Source organism: Acanthopagrus latus, chromosome 4 (genome assembly GCF_904848185.1).
Source record: "Acanthopagrus latus isolate v.2019 chromosome 4, fAcaLat1.1, whole genome shotgun sequence".
Lineage (NCBI taxonomy): Eukaryota > Metazoa > Chordata > Actinopteri > Spariformes > Sparidae > Acanthopagrus > Acanthopagrus latus.
Window position 1 is genome coordinate 654018 of NC_051042.1, and position 25480 is coordinate 679497.

Below are 25480 nucleotides of genomic sequence, written 5' to 3' on the forward strand. Positions count from 1 at the left end.
ATGAAATGTCTTCGATGAGTTAGTGCTTCTGACAAAGCTATGAATGAGCTCTACTTTTATGAATACAGTGTAACTGAGGAGACGTTTGACTGCTGGTTACAATTTGTGGCCAGTTAAGCCAGGAATTTACTGCAGTAATCCATACTGTAAGGGCCAATGGGGTGTGTCCACAGCCCTGAGGATTATTGGACTTTAAGGGTTTGACTTTTGAGGAACGGCTCAGCAATGTTCTCTTTCTCAGTAACTCACACAGAACTCCATTATTACAGTGAATGACAGAACACAGTGATCTCATACTTAGTAGTTACCTGAATGTAACTTCAGTTCTATGAATCGTTGACAGGACTCCAACTGACACATTGCATCAGGCACAAATCAGCTTATTTCTCTGATTTGGACAAATGTCTCTGAGACGAACTGCTAAACCTCAGATTTTGGAGCATCAGCACTGGAAGAACATGGCTTTACCAGATCCACAAAAACACTTGGCACAATATTGACCAACGTGCACATTGAAGTATAACTGTATCTGATCACCTGCATCCCATTTTTTTGTGTAAGCTCTAAAATGTTGCAGTGGTTCACAAATCATACTTGTATTTAAAAAGTCACGCACTTTTCTTTGAAAACACAGCTGCTACAGTGAATGAATTATGCAGATTTCTTGAAGACAGCTGGATGACAACTACAATACCTGAAAAAGGATTCAGTGTCAATCATTTCTGGATTTGTTAAAAGCAGCACAGATGCATTTTGTACGAGCTGTAAAGGGCGCATGCTATTTTGGATGATACTGGAGTATAAACATATTAAAAATCAACAGGAGACAGAACTAGGGCATTTACCAAGGCTGCAAAATATACCTTTTCTGCATCAATACTGCAATGTACATATGCAAAATAGTTATATTGTAGAATGTGCAACTAATTAACATTTTACATGTGTTTTTTTTCTGTTTAAGCAGCATTCAAGCTGAACATTAACCTTGCAGTACTTGATAAATATTAACAATGTTGCACTAGTCGGTACAGTAACTTTCAGGGAGAAAAGCCATGTGTTACACACTAACTTACACTTTTTATGGTGTTTTGATGAAGTGCATAGATGTCATTCATCTAATATGCACATTTGATGCTTTCATATCTCAGTAATAACAGCACCATCACAAATGTTCATGTTGGGCCACAGAATCAAGCAAAGAACAGTTTACCCAACACTAGCAGTCTGTGTGATATGTTGCTGTATGGTGAATCTAAAAGACGCTAACAAAGCAACACAGTATATGAAATATGCACAGCAGAAACATCAGGTAGGATGGACCACCAGGTACAGTCATAGACATAATATACGTAGACGCCTCATGGCGTGCTGGAACGTAATCCCACGTCGCCGCCATCTTGGTTGGGTCTCCTCACTGTAGACTAGCACCAGAGTCAATGGAGAACGAGCAACTATGACCGTATTTTGTGCATTTTTTGGTTGCAATAACTGGCGCAGTATTGTTACCAGATCGTGGGGGATTACCTTTCACAAGTAAGATTTTTTTTAAAAATACATTTTGTGACAGCGCCCTGTATCATAACTAAGTCTCTGCTGTTTGTAACCGTGTGAAATTCCAGTAAAAATTCAGGAGGTTATGATTATTGTAGTTGTGGATACACCTTCCTCAGTAGAAACAAATGCTGGGGGGTCGCATTGGAGACCCATCCAAGATGGCGGCTGCACTGATACGTCAGCTCCAATAGGCAGCGTCAGTCTATGAGGGGTCTGCGTATATTATGTCTATGGGTACAGCTATACTGTATGAGCTGTTCAAGTAATCTGGTGAACATAATGCAATATTTATCACACAAACAAAAATACTGCAATATCAGTTATTTTTGTTTCCATATTACACAGCCTTGGTATTTTCATCTTTTGCAAGATCACTTTGAGAAAGTACCTTATTTTTGCAATATTCCTCAGCTGAAGGAAGTAGGATTTCACTTATCCATGGACAGTCAGGTCAGATTAGCTGCTTAATACGTGCTGTTGGGCTTCAATCGCTTGTTTTTGGGAGGATCAACTAAAATAACTACCATTGTGCCCTGATTGAGCTGCAGGAAAGTTTGAGACTGCCAGATCCAGAACAGACAATTATTCCAGACAAGGGGCAGTGACTGCTGACTATAACAGGAGACAACAAAGCTTTGTGAGTGTGTGTGTGTGTGTGTGTGTGTGTGTGCGTGTGTGACTGCACACATTAAAGTATTGGCAGTCTGAATCAGCAACATCTATGCTTCAGATTCATGCAGCTCCGAAGACACAGAGATTATTTTTCCTGCATCAGAGATTCAAAATTTAAGCCACTCATACAAACACACACACACACACACACATGCACACGCACGCACACACACACACACACACACACACACATGCACACACACACACACACACACACACACACACATGCACACGCACGCACACACACACACACACACACACACATGCACACACACACACACACACACACACACGCACGCACACACACACACACACACACACACACACATGCACACACACACACATGCACACACACACACACACACACACAGAAAGTGATGCATGCTGCAGAGTTTGCTGAATCACAGAGCCATATGGCCCTCTCCAGTTCAGTCAGACGCTCAGGGTCCTCCTCCAGCCAGACGCAGTCTATTTTCATAGCTTTGCTGAATATATTCCTCTCCCCTTTTCCTGTCTGCTTCCTTTCTTTCTCTTCTCTCTCTCTCCCTCCTTGCCAGTGTTTTCATAGCATGCCTGAGTCTCACATGCCAGGCTTGGAAAAACATCCATTCCTCCTCCTCCCTCTGTAACCTCAGCATCGGCCTACTTCTCTTTGTCTGCAGCTCACAGCTCACAGCTGCCGTCCTCCACCTCTGCCACTGCCTCTCCCTCTCAGGTGGACACAGAACCAGTGTGCAGGCTGGACAGAGTATGTTGCAAAGTAAATGGTAGAAATCATTGGTAAAATTGTGTTAATCTTCTAAACCTTCTAAACTTCTAAAATCTACTCAACCCCAATCAAAAATATGTTCTTCTTTCATCTTCATCCTCTCGATGTCATTTTAAAGACTTTACAAAGATAATTCATCAGTCATTTTGAAAAGTTTCCATCAACTTGCAAAGAACATGCACATCACAGCAGTCTTCAGTCCCATGACTTCTACAGCTCTCATGTTTCTGTGATTGTGGAGTGGAACATAAACTACTTTGTCACAAAAATATTCATGAAGTTTGGCTCAGTAATGAATTTATTATAGGTCGTGTCGTGTGACCACTTCTGCTGGATCATAAATACATGTACAGTAATTCTAATATTCAGTTATTTTGGCCATTTTCACCTCCTTTTGATAGCCATCCATAAGCTTCCTGGTACAGACTTGTTTCTTCAGCACAGTCACATGTTTGATGGGGTTCAAGTCAGGACTTTGGGAAGATCATTCCAAACCTCAATTCTAGCCTGATTCAGTCGTTCCTTTATCACTTGTGATGTGTGTTTGGGATCATTGTCCTGTTGGAACACCAGACTGCACCCAGCTCCCAATCTTCTGCTGATGATTTCAGGGTTTCCTGAAGAATCTTGGAGATAATCCACATTATTCTTCATTATTCCCATAAAAGCCTCATCATATCATATTGCTGCAGTTTCAGTTTTGATTTCATCTAACCAGAGTTTCTCCAGTTTCTCCAGTTTTTCCATATGATTGGCAGCAAACTTCATTGGAGCTTTAAGGTGCTTCATCTGGAGCGAGAGCTTCTGTATGTACAGCAGCCTCTCAGCTCCTGTTGATGTAAAACACACTGGCTGTGGACACTGACACCTGTCTTCCAGCAGCTTTTAATTCATTGCAGACTTTCCTTTGTGGTGGTTTTTGGTTGACTCTTGACCATCCTGACCAGTTTTCTCTCAGCAGCAGGTGATAGTTGGTGTTTTCTTCCATACGACTTTATACATAAAAGCAGTTGTTTGTATGGTTGATCTTGGGACCTGTAACTGCTTTGAATGGCTCCAAGTGATCATGCGTGCGACAGTGAAAATGTTATTCCCCGGCAACATCATTTCACTCATATGTAGTTCTGGTGAAAAACAAAAAGCTGAAGCATTATATCACTGACCTCATGATATGGTAGATAACCTTGAAATATGCTCAGTCCGTGACCATATTTGTATTTGAAGTATTTGGTTTGAATATTTCATTGGGTTACAACATTTTATTCTTCACACAGTGGTGGATGATACAAGATATGCAATCAGTTTATAGTGTGTAAGTGTGTTCACAAAACATGGTCTGCATATCTTGGGAGGTGACAGAAGTTAAACACATCATTAGCATTACAGTGATTCTCTCCAACTATAGAGAATTCTCTACACTATAATCAACCTGTCTAAACCTGGCTGTGCTGATAACACATAAAGCAAGAATATGTCTCTACACTGCCTTTTCATCACCTAATCTGCCAGGAGGAACATTTTTTGTCTAGGACTTAGCTAAAATAGAGAACGCTTGTGAACAAGAAGTCCAGCTCTTTTGTTTATGTACTATGAAAGCAGAAGCTAAAAAAGTGTGTTCTTTCTGAAAAACAGTAAAGTTTATCAGTTCGAACATTCAATATCTCATGTTCGTACTGTATTAAACTGAATAAATGTTGAAACAAATCTGAAGTTCTCTCTTTTTCAACAGCATCCAAAACATTTTTGGTGAGATAACATAAAGATGCAGACATGTTCACTGTGTACTTCAGCTTTTCTCATTCTAAGTTGACTTGCATGGTTAAGGAAACATGAGTCATTGCTAATGTGTAAGAAGTAAGCTTCTTGTGAGCACATGTGCGTCATGATAATTGCATCCATATTAAACTTTCTAGACCTCTCTCTCGCTCTGCCAGAAGGAGGGGGAATTCCTCCCAAACGTACCGACATCCAACATTTGCAAATAAACACAAAAGACTGACTGTTGTCGGGACACAAGATCCAAATAAACTCCTCAGCCCTCCCCAAGGGATCAGGCTGTGGATCCACTCAACCACTGCTAACTGCTCATGAATGAGGTACTCTATTGATCCCTGTTGGGACCTTCTCCTCCACAGCTCTGTACTGGGACATGGTTTTATTTTTTTTCTATTCATTTCATGACTGATTTGTTTCTACAGTGATGACAGCAGTACCAAAATCTCTCCTCCTTCTCACTCCAGTGGCTGCTGGAAAGACTAAACTTTGCAGCTTTTATTTACGGACTAGTCTCTCAAACCATTGTCATCTGGCAGCAATGACACTGGACACTTGCTACAGTGCAATGGCTGCTGATATGATTATGATACAACACTATACATAGCATTGTTTCATTTCACTGGTTAATCAGTATTACTGGCTACAATTACTCCATAAAGACAACTCTGTGAAAAGAATGTTGAAAAGTAGCAGTCAGGGGATGGACACAAAAACATTTCCAAGTCACTGACCATCCCCCAGAATTCATTTAAATCCATCATTAAGAAATAGAAGGAATATGGTAAATGTGTAATATACCTAAAGCAGGCCGTCCTCACAGACTGACTGACCGCGCAAGAAGGAAACTGGTGAGGGAGGCCACCAGGACACCTATGACTACTCTGAAGGAGTTAAAAGCTTCTGCAGCTGAGATGGGAGAGACTCTGCATACAATACTGTAGCCTGGGTTCTTCACCAGTAAAAACTTTATGGGAGCGTGGCAAAGAGAAGAAAGCTCATTCAATCTCAACCAGAGTTCACCGAAAGGCATGTGGGAGACTCCAAGGTCAGCTGGAGGAAGATTATTTGGTCTGATGAGACCAAAATGGAGCTTTATGGCCATCAGACTAGATGCTGTGTTTGGCAGACACCAAACAGTGCACATCACCACAAACACACTCCCACCTTGAAGGATGCTGGTGGCAGCATCATGTATGGGGGAGCTTCCCAGCAGCAGGCCCTGGAAAGCTTGTAGTGGTAGAGGGTAAAATGAAGGCACCAAAATATAGGGAAACCCTGGAAGACAACCTCACTAGTGTGCAGGAAAACTATGACCTCGGAGAAAATTCAGTTTCCAGCAAGACAATGACCCAAAGCATACAGTGAAAGCTTCACAGAAATGGTTTGAAGGCAAATAGGTGAATGTTCTGGAGTGGCCAAGGCAAAACCCAGACTTCAATCCAACAGAGAATTTGTGGCTGAACTTGAAAAGGCCGTTCACGCCACTGAAACCTGACAGCGCTTCAGCAGTTTTGCAAAGAAGAATGGAGAAACATTGCAGTGTCCAGATCTGCAAGCCTGATGGAGACCTATCCACACAGACTCAGTGCTATGATTGAGGTCGAAGGTGCATCTACTAAATACTGACTTGAAGGGGGTGAATACTTATGCAATCACATATTTTTATATGTTTTACAAATTATGTATTTTTATTTAATTCACATAACTTTGTAGAAATCTGTTTTCACTTTGATATAGTCAGAATGTGTGAGAGAGTTTAATTTAGTATATTTCTTGTTCTGTATATCAACCATGATTCAATGTATAAAAGCAATGAAACAGGAAAACAAGGGGGTGAATATTTTTTACAGGCACTGTGGTTTTTCTCTGGCTGCCTGTTGTACATGGCAGTGGGCAGGAGCAGTGCACCTTGGTGATTGCTTCAGTTGTCAGCTCGGTTCTTTCCTGGTGGATAATTGTTGAGTAACCTAACCCAGTCCCTAACCTAACAGGCAGGCCATCAGGCCAAAGCAGGTCTAATTGTATTTGTGGTGTAACATTCCATTACATGTTTTGAAGAAGTATGCACATGTGTGTGTGTGAGAGAGAGAGAGAGAGCATGAGTGTGTACCTGACACCTTCCGTTAACACATAGGTCGGCTTCGTATGGTCCACAGGGTGTCCCATCCATCACTCTGTCAGTCATCAGGACTGGGACATCTCGACCCACCGGGCTGCAGAACAGCACACACGGCTTTTCTGCTCATGCACACACACACACACACACACACACACACACACACACACACACACACACACACACACACACACACACACACACACACACACACACCATGTTGTTATTGCAACAGTATGAAAGTATTAGAATATAACAGTCAAGCTAAAGTACTGTACTTGAAAGTACTTGAAATATATTTTAATCAAGTAAAATTGCTTCCTACTTTATAAAAAGTAGGTCAGTTAAGATATACTTTGAGTAAGACTTGTGTTACATTTAAAAATATTTTTGGTTTGATAAAGAAAAAAACATTTTGATGATCAGTGATCCTACTGCTTAAAGAACACATTTGAATTCCAATTCATCCTTTATAATAAAACCAACAACAAATTCCATTTCTATAAATGCCATGAAGTATGTTACCAAACTCCATTTCTTTCGATATATATATATATATATATATATATATATATATATATATATATATATATATATATATATATATATATATATATATATATATATATATATATATATATATATATACCTACATTGATGAGCCACACTGTTTACCAGATATTTTTATCACAAATAACTTAATTTTGTGCTTAAAGTTACTGAAAATAAGCTTTTGCTAAAATTGAAGAATGATGTAAGACTATAGTTGAATCTTATTCACAATCCAGGATCCAGATGAGTGTTGATAAATTGGGAGGAAGGAAAGAGGGACACTCATTTGTCTCTCTTCACAGAAAATATATCCACATCCTGTCGTAATAAAAGTAAACAGCTACCATAATTATTCAAAGGCAAAAAAGCTTTTGTCAGCTGGAACGACACGAGCTGCTGAGAGAGACTCAGATGCTGAGCAAAGGACAGAACTCAGAGGAAAACTTAACTGGTATCAGCTGAGAGGTGACCCAGCCGGCTGCAGTGGTTCTGGAGGAGAATAAAGGAGTGTTTGTTTGGACCCTCGTCAGTACACTTTTTGAGGGCACCAAACACCAAAGTAATCTGTATGTAATCTGTATAACTGTATGTTCTGTATACTCTGTGTTGTACTGGCTATGACAAGTAATAACCCTCTATAGACAATTAATGTATAACAAAATAATATCACTGGGATTGCATGGAGAGCTTTGCAAACCCATTATCTCAAATCCAACCTCGAAACGCAGACATCAGAGAACCCAGTGTTAGGATTCAGCCCATGTACTGCCTGCCTGGGTCCTTACAGTGTGTTCACACGGCATCCAAAGTGAATTCTAGAGGTATCGCCTTTACTGACAAAATGAATGAAGTGAGTTGTGCAAGTTGGCACCCATACTTTCATGAATTCCCCCTAGGCAGTCTGAAATAAGGCAAAACCAACTTATGTGTCTAGCTGAAAGTGTTTCAACTTGAATCTAAAACTTGAGGCTATCCTGAAGCTGTGTGACTGAAAAAATGAACATTGAGAGATGAGAAGAAAACGCAGAGAGAACAGAGGAAATACAGAAAGACCTTTCTGTTCGTTCGAAAAGATAAAGGGCTCTATCTTACACTCGGCACAAAGTGGTGCAGCACGAGTGTCATTTCTAGTTTCAAACTGATGCAGGTCTCATTTTCACACCCAGCACATGTGTCCTGGGTGTGTTGCTGTTAAAGTGAGCTGTGGTCAGACACACTGATGGTGGATTATAATCTTGAGGCAGCAGAAAGCGACAGCGCTACACAAAAAGCTGGTCTGAGGTCAGGTGAGCGCAGTCTGTTTCCTGCTGTGTGAAGGACATGTTGGATGCTCCTACACTGGTGAGTTCACATTGTTCGTACGCTCTGATTGTATGATATGAGTGGCTGCTTTCAGTTATTTTAAACTTTTCCATAAACACAGTCAAGTACTGTAACAAAAATTATGACACATTTCATCAGCAAAACTAAACGCTGTAGTTACAAACTCTCCAAAGGAAACAGAATTACACTTTTAGCTTCTAAAATAAATATGTTAAACAGGATGTCAAGATTTATCAGGACAGCCGCTTCACTTCAAATGACTTTAATGTTTGAATGTGGACTGTTCCCGAGCTGTCCATGTGTAGAACACAGAACAAATACTAACTGATCCTGTCAGCAAGTCAGAAGTTTGAAATAATCAGTGAAGTCTATCAGCTGTTCCTGGTGTGCAAATGTGCACGTAAATGTTGAGATCCACATATTGTTTCTGGATTAGAGCAGATTAGAGACTTTTGGCTAAACCTATATTTCTCCAAGCAGATGTGTAAATACTTCCAGAAAACACTATCAGAAGCTTTCTCCACATCCAACCGACTTAATATTGCGCTTTCTCCTTCTACGTGTATTTCTTCTATTGTTAGTAATGTCCTTCTTACATTATCTTGTGTCTGTCTTCTCTTGATAAATCCTTACTGATGTACATTATATAATTGGTTGAGAACAAAGTGTTGTAACACAATCAGTGGCAACCAAAATCATCAACCCACTGAGAGAGAGACTAAATATTACCTCGAAAATCAAAGTAAAATCACAGGCTGATCCAACTTATGTACAGCAACTCATAATGTGACTCAGTAGTGTGTCGGAGCCCCACGTACTAACTTTGATATTTACAGCAGGTTTCAACCCAACCTGCACGTCTATGGCCAACTTACCGTTTCTCTGCCTCAGCAGGACTTTAGGGGTTCAGGATGTTGACACCTGGCTCTTGACCAAGTCTACTAAAGGTCTAACATCACATCACATGATCTTTACATTCACCTCTCAATCAAACTACATACTGATTCATGTTCTCACTTCTCACGCTGAGTTTTGTTTTCCTCTTTATTTAGTCAGTTACTTTCCATGCACCAAAGAGCCTGTGAAGAAAAAATAGCTGATGAGTGCACTAAGTAGTGTAGGTGTGTGTGTGTGTGAGTGTGTGTCTCACCATCATTAATTATAGCAGTCAGCATGCTGCCCTTTTTCTTGCTGGCGAGGCGGTCGTAGGACAAACACTGCAGGTCTCTGAAGCTGGGTGTCCCCTTGGGACAGGGAGGACCTTCACAGGCTTTGTGCTCCACACTGGTCTTCTGACAATGTCTTCCACCAGGACCAGGCCTAGATGCACACACACACACACACACACACACACACACACACACACACAGTGTGTAAGCATAAATATGTCCCTAGATGACAGATTTAGTTAGAATGAAGGATCATGATGGATGAACAGGTCAGTGTCTTTATTTAAATCCACACTGCACAGTTTGATTACAACAGCAACACATTTTCATACCCATCAGTAAGAAGTGGTGCATTTATGGCTAATTACACTTCAGTTTATAGTTGTTTTCTTGCTTAAACAATGAAATGCTTTACAAACCATTTAACCATTTATAAACATCAGTTCTAACTTTATACTGGCCATCTATATAGTGTTTATAGATATACGACACAGTATCTGTTAAACATATGCTACGTATTATAAATATCAGTTGCAACTTTCCAACAAACAATTGTTTAATAAATGGTTGATAAAGTATTTCATTGTGTATGGTTACAGTCATACAGTCTCTGTGCACATAAAACTATTAAAGGTATCTCTCTCTCTCACTCACACAGACAGACAGACAGACAGACAGACAGACAGACAGACAGACAGACAGACAGACAGACAGACAGACAGACAGACAGGTAACATACGGGGGGTTGTCACATTTCCTCTGTCTGAACTGGACTCCGGTACCGCAGGTCCTGCTGCACATGCTCCACTGGCTCCATGAACTCCAGTCACCATCCACATGCTGAGGGATGGGAGTCTTACTCACACACTCGCCTGCCCTGCACCACTGACACACACAAATGAAAGAGATTTCCAATACACTTCACACTCATCATGGCCTTTATGTAGGTGGACCAACAGTCACCTTCTTTCAGAAACTGTTGCCTGAGAGAAATGAAGATGTGAGTGTCTGTGCAGGCAGTCCTACCTTGTCTGCTCCACACTCTGTTCCATCCAGAGGAGGATCCAGTTTAGTTTTACAGGATGCATCACCCTCTACTAAACACCACAGGCCAGCACACATCAGGTGCTGGCACACACACACACACACACACACACACACACACACACACACACACACACACACACACACACACACACACACACACACACACAAAAACAAACACAAAAAAAATGGGATAGCATAAATACTTCTGTGTCATCATTAAATAACTCAGCAGTAGCTGTTAATGCTTTACATTAAAGGTGAGAGTAGAGTGGAGAGTGAAGAAAGGTGCTCTCTGAGATGTGAAACATCTGTGCTCCTGTTGAGTTTGCATTAACAAACAAGCAAACAGCATGACATTACAGAGGCTCTGTCCTCAGCGGCCCAAGGAATCCAACCTGTGTCCCTTTGCTGCACTTCAAGCCCCCCATCATCCCATTTCATGTCATCTCTCAAGCTGTCCAGTCAATAAAGCCACGGAAAGGCCCAAAAAATACTTAATATTACAACATGATAATACTACAGGGTTTCCTTACTCAGTAACAACAAAAATTAGACCTGTCTGTACCAAAAACTGTAAGTGATAATTATGATATGAGCATCATCATCATTCACCTGTTGCAGCTGTGCACAGAGAAACACAAACAAAGCCAGAAGGATATGACTTCATGTAGTTGTTCACAGATGAGAAGAGTTGGGAGAATCCAACACTGTAATGACAGTGTTTAATTCATTCATACTTCTGTATGAGTCAACTCAGTCATCCTCGTGATTGTCAGCAAGTAACATCAGTAAAGACAAAACAAACCTCATAGTTCCCATATATAATATACGTATATACCTAGTATAAGAGTTAAATAGGTTGTGAATGTAGGAAAATGTAAAGTCAGATGGAATTTGATCGGCTGTTGGTGTTTCTATAATTCCTAAATTCACTCAGAAAGCGATCCCAACAATACTGTTTGTCACTGTTGCAGTCGTTATAGTTGTCTTGTTGTTGTAGTTCAGTCTTGGTGCTTCTCTCTGACGTGGGGGTAAATAAAGACTCTAGGTGAACTAGGTGAACATGTATGGCATGTCAGAGGTTAAACCCTGCAGTACCAGACTAAATACACAGGCCTGGGTGAGCAATCACAATCATCAGGACATTTCTTTTAAGTCTGAATACTGATTACTCCAAAGTTTCTCAATCAAATGACAGGCTTGACGCTGAGGAACTTGTGTTTTCTTTGCTCAGGTTATGCATTAAGTCACTACCAGGTGGACTCACACTGCAGACACCTGTATAATATCAGGCTTCAGCCACAGAGGTCTTAGAGTTGGAATCTCAAGCATTTTTACAACAAAAACTGAGGAAAACAAAAAATTACAAATTGAAAAACTTTGCCTCAACCAACATCTGCATGTACTGTATACGTTATCTTTCAAGTCTCTGTAACTGGTGTTCATTCAAGCTTGTGCAGACTTCTTGCTGATTCATTGATGGGGTGGGTGAGCCTTTTCTTTGTTGAATGGTTTGTGGTAAGTATTGAGTCCTTGTGACTTGAATACTAAGGTTAGATGTTCTGACAGCTATATAAGGGAGTCCCACTGGGATTCTCCTGGTGGTCCCTGTTGATTTGGCTCTGCCGGCTCCAGTGTGAGTTCAGAGTCATCTCATGTACAACACTCACTATAACAAATAACACTGGCCCCCCTCTCAGTGCACTTTTCAGTCTGACTACAGATTGAGAATTCTAGGATGTATCCAATAGCAGCCTTGAAAAAATGCCCTGCTTAGCATTTTTGTGTTTACGTGTGACATGTGTGTAGATGTGTGTAGATGTGTGTAGATGTGTGAGAGAGTACTCTCCTTGTAAAAGCAAACAAGCAGATGAACTGTGATGTTCTCTCACTTTGATGATTACCTCTGCTGAGGCTGTTTGTTACACTCTGTAGATGAAGCTCTTCCTGCTTTAAATTGTCAATTCGCTTGAGCGTGAGTGCGTCCGATGAAAGCTCATATGACCCGTTCCCTGTAGACTTTGATGTCATGCAGTCAAAGAGGCTTGACAGTGTATTGCATGCTGCTGACTGGATAACTGATTTACCTTCTCATTCCTCTCTGTGATCCAGTCCTCTTTTCATCCTCTTTCACTTCTCATCTCCTCTCAAAGACAATAATACAATCTTGACTTCTCGTCCTCTACTAATTCAACAGGGGGGAAAGGGGACTGTCAAACAGTCCCAGTCACTGTCGTATGTGTAAATGGTCTAGTTCTTCAGTAAGTGTTAAGTCAGTCATTCTCTGGCCTCGCCTTACAGTGCGTCATTATTCCTGTGGTGAGACTAGTTAGGTTGCAGTGATAGAGCTCTGTCAACAGACAAACTAATAAATGACCAGTACAGCGACAGCAGCGACAGATGCATGGATGCTACTTCTCCATGAAGAAAAGAATATTTCAGTCTGATTCCCTCACTGGTTGGCTGTCTCTGTGTAACTCCCTCACACGCAGGCAGGAAAGACTTCATTACATGTTCTCGGTTGTTTGTCTAGTTTAAGGGTGCCCAGACTTTGTCTCTTTGAGGACACAGGTAAAAAACAAACATCTACAGTATCATGTAGTCATTTGACTCAAATGCAAAATAGTGCAATAATCCCAAATTTCTGCAAGTATTCTGCTGACAAAGATTTTGCATTTATTTCTTTTACTACTTAAGGGTAGTTAAGGGTTGCAACAACTGAAGTAGTTCTAATGCAGGCAGAGGTTCCAACTTAAATCTTACACCTAAACCCCAGTAGATGTAAAGTCCTCCATTAAATAGCTGTTGGCATGCGCATTGTTTCTGAAAGATAGGATGACTTGGAGGAATTTTACCAGGTGTTTTGTGTCGAAAACATTGGACACTCACATTTTTGCACTGGAAAGCAAACATATTACAGGATTAGATAACTCTTTAATTAACAGCTACTAATTTGCAACAGTTTGCAAGTGAAGCCTCATTAAGTGTTTGTTATATTGTATATTGTTGTAAACTTAATCTGTCCAGTAACAGAGCATCATTACTGCCACTAGCCGCAGAGTAAGTTTATGGTTGGATGCTATAATTATCACCTTATCATAATACTTTGTCCTATTTCATGTACCATTTGTTGTTTGATAAGTAAGAGGATGGAATGATTTATTTTCAGCCTTTTGCTGATTGGCCACAGGAGGTGATAACACCATTTTCTGCAGCAACATCGCAGCACCAGGGGCACTGCCTTGCTGCTGACCCTGTGTCAAACAGCTCTCTACAGTGTCATTGTTTTAATTATCATAATTATGTCTTGAAGTGTGTTTAGTGCTGTCCTGCCCTTTGTTTCATTTTTTGTTCAGCTTACTATCACAATAACTATGAACCTTTCGGCAGCCTCTGTTGTTTTGGCAGTTTAATTAACTCCATTATCTGGAGATAACACAGACAATGCTGCCAACCATTACCGACTCCCTGGAGTTTTTGCTCTCCTGTAGGGGTAATGCAAAGAGCTTGGGCACTGATATTGTTCTGCCCTGTGGATTACTGAGACAGAGAACTGATGAAACGTAAAGCAAAGGAGCGACACTCCAGATGAGATATCAATAACCAACTAACAAATCCATCATCCTCTACTGGCAGTTACCTTATCAAATGTAAGGTTGCTTAACAACAGGTACAAGGTAAATTTAAGTGTTGAAAAAGAAAATAATATCTAAAGTCTTGTGGCCTGCTCCATTTTTGTCAAGGATGAGTTCAGTAGTGTCACTGCCTGGGGATTGAAGCTGCTCTATATTCTGGTGGTATTGGATGTTGATAACATGTCATCATTTTGCACAGTGGAATTAAACATGTTCACCCCGGTTGTTTGGATTGAAGCCGAGCCTAGCTGAGGTGATTATAACCTGTGTCGACTGCAGAGTCAACTGACCCAGGTGTAAATGCAGAGTTCACACATTACCATTGCACACAAAATCCCAATCTTAGTGGTTAAAGTGGGATTTTTGACTAGTGGAGGGCTACAAGGATTTCAGTGATGGCTCCTTGGTTTTGCTGACATTGAGCAGTAGATTGTTCTCTGTGCATCACTCTGCAGGATGGATGATGTGACACTTCACATCTGAGGAGGACTTTTGATGCAGTAGTCTAATCTGTTTCACTGAGATTAAAGCAGGACTGCAAAGAAGATAATCATGGATATACTATAATCAGAGTAGACAGAGACAAGGACAATAACAGAAATCCACTGAGGTAGCTTCTGAATTCTGGTTGAACAAAAGTGGGCAGACAGTACAGACAGCAAGTGCAGAGGGAACTACCCAACAGTAAAACAACTCAAGTCTGGGACAGAGAAAGTGAGGGCAAGGTGCTGTTTTCAATCTACAAACTACTACTATTATGCGCAGATTCCCATGAGCAGAAGCATCTTTTCCATAAAAGTCATGTTGGATCTGACTATTTTGCTCAAGTTTTTAAGTTAGAACAATGATGTAAGTCCAGCTCACTGTTCATTAATGTTGGTAAAACAAAGGAACTCATTTTTAAACCAAGAAGATCCACTCCCATCACAAAGCTGTGTGACCAAACTGTGGAGACTGTCAATTGCTGTAAGTATCTGGATACATATACAGATGATAAACTAAGTTTGAGGACACATTGGATTTTATATGTAAGTGTGTAAGTTTTAAGTGTCAGTCTGCTAGATAGCATTCTTGTTTTATTATCTCTGGTACAGGTACCTGACCTTGGTAAGTTGAAACAAGCTAAACAGGATTGTTAAGACAGTGGGGAAGATAATAGGCAACCAAGCAGCTAGATGATCCTTACAGCACAGCTGTACGCAGGAGAATGACAAAACACACCTCTACACTGAATACCAGCTGCTGCCCTCAGGGTGATGATACAGAATACCTCTGGCAGAGAGGAAGATCTACAAGGTCTCATTTATCCCGATTGCAATTCATGTAGTCAACCAATTACAGCAAACTTAAATATGAGGAGTGTAAGCTCAGTATTGTGCGTAACCCTAACCCTACCCTTACTTAAGACAGAACTTACACATAGCTGGTGCAACAGGTAGCTGACCAGAATGGTCATCAGACAGAGGAGGATGGTAAAACTATCTGCTTGAATTTCTTCAACTGAGAGCTCAACTAGACTCTACAGAAAGTGTATATTACACACAGACCATTATGTTTATCTGAAGTTTCAGCACTGATCATAATATGGAACAGTGGTCAGGAGCCTCCTATACAGAACACAATGTCTGCAGTAGGTCCAGGGGGGTACTCAGGACCAACTGGTACAAGGACTGGATGCTGAAAATCCCACCACAAAAACTGCCAAAGTCAAGGAGGACCCACAGTAGTGTTCCAGTGAGACTCCCTTACATGACTGAACTGTCAGAACATCTAACCAGTCAGAGCTTACCACAAACCATTCAACAACAGGAAAACTCTGCTGGTACGCCCTAAGGACAGGCCCCATACTGAGAGAGACTGGGGTGGTGTATGACATCATCATGACATCAAAAGTGACAGCTGTGGGAAACATGAAGAATCGTGGATAAGAGACTGAATGATTAAAAGAGGCAGACAACATCATCTGTCTGAACCCCAGACCAAAACCACTCCTAGCATCCACTGTGAAGGAGGTCAAAGGTCATTTACCAGGAGTCAGTCCTACATTGTTCTCCAAGCCAGTACCTCTACTTTATTCAAAGGATCAATGGATCTCTTGGTTTTAATAATGTTACACAAAAACATTTAAACATTTCTGGAAAAAAAAAATAAAAAAAATAAAATGTGACCTTTAAAATACAAGAATATTGTACCTCCATGTCGTTGCAGAAAGTGGCATTGGTTCCAAACAGAATCTGGCACTGTTCATCCACACTGTAGTGCATGCCTGGCAGCTTGGGAGGAAGGCGGACCTGGTAACGGCTCCTGGGGTCGGTGTGCAGTAGGCAGGCACTGGCTTTGGACCTGTTTGAAAGGCACCCAAGAGTAGGAGTCATACTTCGCCCTTACCAATGAACTGTTTAGGTACGTAGGGTTTTCTTTTCATTGTCAAATCTGAATCCAAAACAGACATGGTATAATGTGTAGTTATGATTTGAACAAAGTTACTTGTTATTTTGAAAGCATGATGACATCAGAGGCTATAACGTATGAAGTAAGACTTCTGTGTGTGTGTGAGAGGCACCTTGGAGGGGCTATACCTTCTGTAGATATACAGTACATATTGTATTTAACTTTCAGAAATCAGTATAGAAAAGTTTAAAATTGTTTTTAAAAAAAAATTGTATTGAACTAAGGAACCAAGATTAATATGTTGTCCAGACACAGGGAACAGGATCATGTCTTCTAAGATGCATCGATCCAAGCCATTTGGATCCTTTCCAACCAAGTTGAGCAGCCATCTAAGAAATGCATGAATGTAGAGGGACCTCGAAAAAAGGCAAAATGTCACCGGGTAGGGTGAGAGAAAGCACAGAGGACAAAAGATGAGAGACTTTGTGGTACAGATACTGAAAAATGTGGTAGACGCACAATCACAGACTGTGGTTAAATGCCCTATACGTACTATGGGACAAGTGAAATACAGAGTTCTCTATCAAGCCGAGCTGAGAGTAAAACACAACAGGACAGAGGCAGTGTTACCGGCCAAGAAGAGGCTCGTCGCTGTGCTGAGCAGCACTTTGGATCCTAAAAGACATCTTGTCATGACAGCAGTAACTGGCTTTGAGTGAGAGATTTATATAACCCTGGTGTTAACCCTGGTGTCACCATATTGATCCCTATGAATGTAACATTACTCTACAAGAGCCAGCTGTGCAGGCTAACTATTACAAAATAGTGAATTAGACTCCTATTTTAAAAATGGGTGATGGAATAACATTGCATAATATTGTTTTTTGTTTTTAATAATTTGATCTATAGTTGTTGGTTCAATTATTTTATAACATTTGTTTATGAGATGATTATTTATATGAAAATGTCAGGTTTCACAGGATTGTCACAGGACAAATTTCACAAAAACCTGTGTGCATGATTTCACGTAATGTAAGAGCACATTTACAAATCTCACTTACTGTCCTTCCACACACCACAGGGAGGGAAACAACAGTATAATACAGTTCATCTGACAACATGTGAGTAAAAACAGTCTCACCTGAGAAAGTTCTCGAGGTCATCGCGGCTGCAGGACGACCACGACAAGTCACTGGGGTTTCTTCCTTTTACCCATTCACCTGACATGATGTGAGAGTGACCAGTGCAGGTGGCGTGGTCATCATCATGGCTCATTCCCATGCTGAAGACAAGACATGGATATCAGACACTGTGTTGAAGGGTAGCAGAGCTGTTTATATTAAACCAAGGAGTCAAACAGCCATCTCAGAATTTTGAAGCATTTTTAACAAGTCATACCTGTAACAAGGTAAGTAGAAGAACAGTTAAGTACAGTACACAGTTACTATGCTTATGCTTAACATGGGAGCTGTGACAGAGATCATTATGGTAAGATCAGCATATGCACGTTATGACTGAGGAGTGTTTTTTCTGCTTTGTTTTACTTGGTATCACACTCTCCTGCACCTTTGTTTGTATTGAGCCATTTTCACCTCCTGGTATATAGACAAACTCTGTATCAGCACAATACCTTGCTATTAACATGTGTAGTATAGAAACAGTGTTTCCCATGAAGGAAAAATTACCTACATCTTGCAAACAAAGGCTTGTTGGATCAGTACTATGATATAAATGAATCAATTGTTACTGTGAATCCTCTGGACAGTTTGTCTCTTTGATTATGACTTTGATTATCACACTGATTGTCTGCTGTCTGATTATTTCTTTTCTTCTTTTAAACAATGAGCATGTTGATGAACAAGAGCGTCAGTAACGATTATGAGAAAGTAAAATTAGAAAAGCTTCAAACACCTCAGTGCATCACTCGGTCAACTGAAAGTAATTGTCATTACAGTAGTTCAAACATTTCAATTCTGTGTGAGAGCAACGAGACCTTCTTTACTGCACCATACTCTAGAAAAATGAGGGGAGAATAAAAGAATTCAAATAGTGTGTAGAACTGATAAACTGTATGCACACAGCAACAGAACACACATGGAAAACCAGTGGAGTACAGTGAATTTCCTTTAACCAGCAGCATGTTTTATTGTAACACACCTGCAACATATTGATAGAGCAGAGCCTTAGGGAAGCTCCGACAGGAAGGATCTCTTACCCACAGTGCATCTGTGCACACACAATGCATGTCTGTGTGAGAGACACAAACAGAGATCAACAGAGGATGGAATGTGTGTTGAAACAGGGAGGACTTCACTTGTAACCGTGTGTTGGTGTGTGTGTGTGTGTGTGTGTGTGTGTGTGTGCCTGTTTCCACCCAAAGCCATGACCTACATTTGCAAATTAAAAACAACATCCTAGTCTGAACTCTAGGCACAGATTCAGAAACTAATAAATTACAAGTGCAGATTCTTTTCCCCTGGTTGAAATGAGAGCAATATAGAATTACATTTCAGGGCTCACACTTCTCCTCATCCACTGCAGAGGACAGTTCAACACCTTCAAAGCAGGAAACAGATCAGTGTCTGAGAACCGTCCAACACAGCCAGGACCATTCAGGCCAGACCAGACAAGCCACATTATCTTAAACACTCCACTAAAGGTTGAATACATGTAATTTATAACTTATCACACAACGCAGCACCAAACATCCACCACTGGATGTCATGTCTGTATGAAGATTAAATTCATGAAAACATGGAGCTAGGGATGTGACCGAATACAGATTTATCAGTGTTTTCACTATATTCATATTAACATTCCCAACCATATCAATCCTTGTGCAAAAGCTGGCCTCATTGCCTAAACTCTGACAATTAGCAATCAGTCCTGCCATGTTGAAACAGATGTCAAACGTCTGGTTCAATACTAACTCACATATTTGCTTTTTCTTGTGAAATGTAATCAGGTTTGATTCAGGATTGTATCAGCAGGAGCGAAAAGATATTTGTGACAGAAAATGAAAACTAGTTTAAATCGTGGCGTGTTGTGCTTGTTTCCCATTCCATGTACTTTGGTGTTTCCTCATTAAAAAATGGGCGATTATAACAATTGTAACAATCTTGTGGTACAAGTTTTCTTTTTCTTGTCCAGTTTCTACCTGTTTGCCATTATCCATAAACATATAAATAATAATCTAATGGTAGACTATTAGCAATACCCATCTTTGTTAACTTGTAACACCATAGAACTGGAGCAAACAAGACAGCTTACATCATCTCTGTGTGCATAGATGCAAGTCTGCATCATCTAGTCTTTACAACTACAACCCTGTGGCAAGCAGCACTGTTCTGGGAAACAAACTGGTTCTCCAACACATCAACAATAATATTTTAGCCATTCTGGACCCTCACCAGTCTGCATTCACAGCCAGCAGATCCACAGATGATGTCTTCGTGAAAATAGCAACACCTATAGAAGGGTGGGGAATTTCTGCTCAGAAATCTGCGCCATGAAACCAAATGGAAAACATAAAACTCAGGGAATGAGTTCCACACGTGCAATTGGATATTGGATCAGATGGATTTCAAACAATGATTAAAATTCATATCTAGAGAATTTCAACAATCTTGCAGTGTATTATAAAGAGAGGAACATATTGCCCAACATCAGCATGACCAGTGAGGCAAGGACACACACCCCTGTCTGCATCAGTGGAGCTGAGGTGGAGCAGGTGAAGAGTTATAGGTTCCTGGGATTCAACATGACAGAGGACCTATCATGAACCTTGTCACAGAGCACTTTTTGAGTACTTTTTGGCTCAACGCCACACGTCAGGATGCGATGCAACCAATTCATTCTTGGAGAGGATGAACCAACGCAAAGGGAAGTAGACTTAGGTATTAAAACTGTTGTGTTATACCCTGTACAACTTAACATCATCTCACACCACGTTGGGACTTGACTGCAGAAAATATTTTGCATACGATTGTTACAGTGTAGACTCTTGAAGTTGTTTTTAAAGGAATGTTCAGTTTCAGATGTGGATATTGAACAGTTGTGTCCCCAAACGTACTCTCATTTAATTAAAAATATTACAAAGCCTATGATTCGAACCTCTGAAGAGAGAGGAAAGGAGAGTGTAGGGCATTTCACACTGCATATTCTTAGCCCAGGACTATCCTCTGCACTAGGAAAAGTATGTTCTGCTAATGGTTCAGGTATGTTCATCTTGTTCATTTCTTTTTGTAGTTTCTTCTTACAAGGCTGTCATTCACTATACTTTGTTTCTATCTTTGTGCTCAACTAAAACAATATATCTTTGTATGCAAAGGTCACATAGTAGAGTGATACTAGGGACAGGAATGTTGCAAGAAAAGATTCATATTTGGAACTCTTCCAAGGAGTATATTTTTTATTGATGCCATGAAGAACCCTACTAACTCCAGGCATGTTGTCTATAAGTTTGTAGGTCTGTTTGACTCTTGTCCCATAGGCTCTACTGTCAAAATTATGGATGCTTGGAAAGAGGAACATTTTCATAGATTTGTCTAAAGCTGTATTGATTCTGGCCCAAACTAAGGAGTCTGCACAGAGCACAAATGATACTAAAAGACAAACACCCACCTTGTCACAGTCTGTTCACCCTCCTGCGTATCCGTGGCTATACTTCCAGACTACAGAGCAGCTTCTTTACTTGGGCTGTTTAGCTTTATCCTAGCTTTAGTATATGGCTTGTTGTTTGTTTTACTTTGGGTTTGTCAGCACTTTTTTGGCTCATCCTTGACTACTATTGTGCATGTACTGTACATTGGCAGCAGTCAGACACAGTGTGTGCCAGCTTGTTACCTTTCCCGGCCCCCAAAGCTGGAGCAGAGCTGCTTCATGAAAACTGTGATAACTCCTGAGGGGCCTGGTACAGTCACAAGGCTGCTAGAAAGGTTCATGCATTTTGGCAGTTATCATCAGGTTGGCATTAGCTGTGTATAACTGGCCTGTCAGTAAGGCTTTTATGTGTGGACAGCATGTTTCCTGCTTAAACAGACGTGTTACTGCCACACAGCAAAAAAAATAAACAGCCAAGTTTGGCTCCCATGGATGTCTCAGTCACTTTGTTACCTTACTGCAAACCTTTTGTATGTTAATAAATAATGTCTTGATTCAGACTGACCTACATCCCCAGTGGAAAGAAAACAGATGTTATGCTAAACCTTAAAGTAGAAGTAACCCTGCTTCAAACCCGAATCACCAGACGATCACATGCAGACAGATTGTAAGGACCCAAATGATAACAGCAAGGAAGTAACTGGATATGGAGAACAACAGTTTTCAATGAAGTGGACAGCTACTTGCAGTTAATTAACAACAACTTTGTCAGTGCAATCCAAAAGCTGCCAGTGATGAAAAAGATCTTCCTGAAGTACAACACAGGAGTCCCTGCCAGAGCAGCAAAAGAAAGAATCTTTAGTGTAAGAAAAACCATTTGGGGACCAATTGGTGGATAGTATTTCATCTTAATTCATATGATGATTTATATCTGTTCTGTTTTTGGCAGGTAGTCAGATGGTTGGGTAGTTTCTTCGCATGTAAACAAAAACTACAGCCAGCAGGTTAACTAAGACTGGAAACTGGAGGAAACAGCTAACCTGGTTTAGTCTAGTTTTTTTGTTCAGCAGTTGATATGTAAACAACTGAACTGAACATTTTTTGCATGCCAACTGATTGACTAGCTTGGCATTTTTTTGTTATTTTAACGGTCCGCTCAGTTTATGTCCTCCAGTTCCACAGTGCATGCTAGATGTGGGCAATATGATCTAAAATTTATATCACAGTGTATTTTAGTGGGCACCATGAGAAAGCTTGAATAGACAGTGTTTCACTTGTGATCATTCCAAGAGGAGAGGGTCAGGATGAAAAGAGGACAAACTGGAGTTCTTGGTAAGTTTGAAAATCAATCTGTCTGATGTGTCATGTTGAGAGAGAAAAAGCTTGTTGTCACAGCAAACATCAGTCAGGCAACTCGTCCACTGACTGTTTGTGGACAGAAGACACAGAAAACCTCTCCAGCACATGATATCCTAACACAGCTTGCTTGTTATCCTTGAGTGAGACTCTCAAATTTGAGAAAAGCAACTTCAAGGTGTTCCACCGACACTCCATGCTGGTCACAAAGCCATAGAGTGCTGGGCTCGTTTGTGGACATAGTGGAGGTGTAACTAAGTCTGTACTGAACTCAACTTTGGTCACTTACATGACCCGTTAGTGTGTCTGATGTATTGGAACAGAATTCCAATTGGTAGATACACAGTGTGAGCCAACATAAATTAGATTTTGCTTGTGATTTAGATTAGCTGTAACATGTTACTGTTAGGCCACTGCAGAGAACTCAGCCCAAATCCCAATTGTTTTATTGTTGTTGAGATTAAGACTTACAGTATCTTGCCCAAGGACATTGCGACATGTTGACTACAGGGGCTGAGGATTGAACCACCAACCTTTAGGTTAGGTGACGACCACTGTACCTCCTAATCCACAGCCACACATAATAACATGAAACATTTTCAAAACACACCTGCCTGAAACTTGACTGCATTAAAACCTACTTGTGTCCCAGCTCGTGAGCGATGGTGAAGGCCAGATTAAGTCCATTGTCCTCTGCTAGCACACACTTCCTCTTGGCACTGCAGATGCCACCCAAATAAGCAATACCTGCAACACAGCGACATGACATGACATAAAATCATAAATAACACTTCTAATTGTGCTGTAATGTTTAATGCCAATTGATGTTTTAATGAAACACTGGGTAATACATTCAGCATACATTTACACACTTCAACAAACCCAAGGTTACATGAGAAGATCAAGGTTATAGCTCCTTTCACATCCATTTCTAGCCTGCAGATAGCCCTGCAGATAACACACTATACCTCAGGTGACAAACACAAAAACAATGGGAACATGCTGCTGTGGCTCTATGAGGCTGTGTAGTACCAATCATGCGATGTTGCAAATGTATCTCATCAGGCTATGCACTTTCATCAGAACACACAGTGGCTCAAACAAGCAACACCCTATGAGGAACGACTGGCAGCTACGAGTGTGGTTTTGATGTAACGACCAGCAAGAAATGCAACTATTTATTTGAAAACTTAAGTGGTGGCTCTTCAAGGGGAAGAATGGCAATGAGGCTTCTGTCAATGGAAAACATGTTTTCACTCTTCTCCCAACAGATTTCTGTAGGTTGGATTTACCAATTGCCTCCTCTGGTGGGAGCACTCCTCTGCTGTTGATCTGATCTGGTGATACATAAAATGGTTCGTCCATTTACCAAGGCACATATTATTTGGAAGTGCCTGCCCATTTTCAAAGAGTAGCTTTCCAGATGGTTCTGTATAAGAAACCATCTGCCACATTAGGGTTACAGTTAAACTCAGTGAGAGTATTATGTAGAGATCCATTGAATGTTTTCTGATATGAATGGCAATAAGAAGTCTTATCAATACAATTGTGTTTAAACAGCAGTGTATGAAAGCATGAACAAAACGTTATAATTGTCATATAGATATATAGAGCTGTAAAATCTGTCCACCATTCAAGCCAAGTCTCTGCTTCAGATTCAGATGGCCCTTGTTTACACCAAACATATGCTCAATGTAAAGGGATAGAGGGACTTCACTTTAGTTCAGCTGTGTTCTCAGAGCACCCAAACAGAACTTCATGATCACTGTTGTCTTCATTTTCAACAACTCCCACCACTGGTATCAGAAATGTAAGACAACAGTCCCCATGTGTAGTAGCATCTTTTGCCAAAGCTTAACTACCAGCACAACTTTAAACTTGGCTTAGAACACCTTGCCTCAGATAAATGAAGAAAAAGAGAAATTACTTTTATAATCAGACGAATGTCTCAAGGATGGTAATAATACGGATTGTTTGCTAATATTGCTAATTCACCAATATTGGCCATATTTAAACCAACCAATATTTCACCAACTTCATGCCAGTAAGTAATTTTCTAAACCATCACTATTTTGTGTCCATATCTCATATATTCATGTTCTTACGGTTTGTTGGAATGACCAGACACAAAAGCACTAAAATACTGACCAGAGCAAGGGTTGGGCAATATGGCTTTCAAATAATAATGTGTTGTCTTTTGGTTTTAACACAATATATTATCAATCTTGCCTTTTTTCAAATTTCCTCAAAAGCAATTCATAAAAGCTGGATTGGAAATTTCATATCATACATGGAATATCATATTATTGTTGATCAGGCACCTCAGTATTGATATTGCAACAATATTGTTGGCATAACTATTTGTACTATTCTAAAGTTTTCCCACAATAACTTTTTTTTATATGCATATTATGACTAAGTGGGTGAAGAGAAGCATTAGAACAAGTAGAACAGTCTAGTAAGTTTAGAGAATGACATCACTTTACTGAAGTGCAGCCTTTAAAATCAGGAAAAGACA

General features: G+C 40.4%; 1 protein-coding gene across 5 annotated transcripts in view; it reads right to left on the bottom strand.

Moving 5' to 3' along the window:
- The window catches only part of adamts17 (ADAM metallopeptidase with thrombospondin type 1 motif, 17), a 107074-nt gene that overhangs the window by 27174 nt on the left and 54420 nt on the right, over positions 1–25480 (bottom strand). For all 5 annotated transcript variants that reach the window (XM_037096468.1, XM_037096467.1, XM_037096469.1 and 2 more), the window contains 7 exons: positions 23604–23709; positions 18146–18286; positions 16806–16956; positions 10958–11059; positions 10671–10816; positions 9913–10082; positions 6882–7009 (listed from right to left, as the gene is read on the bottom strand). In XM_037096468.1, the coding sequence (XP_036952363.1) occupies positions 6882–7009; positions 9913–10082; positions 10671–10816; positions 10958–11059; positions 16806–16956; positions 18146–18286; positions 23604–23709 (944 nt within the window). The remainder of the gene's footprint in view (positions 1–6881; positions 7010–9912; positions 10083–10670; positions 10817–10957; positions 11060–16805; positions 16957–18145; positions 18287–23603; positions 23710–25480) is intronic.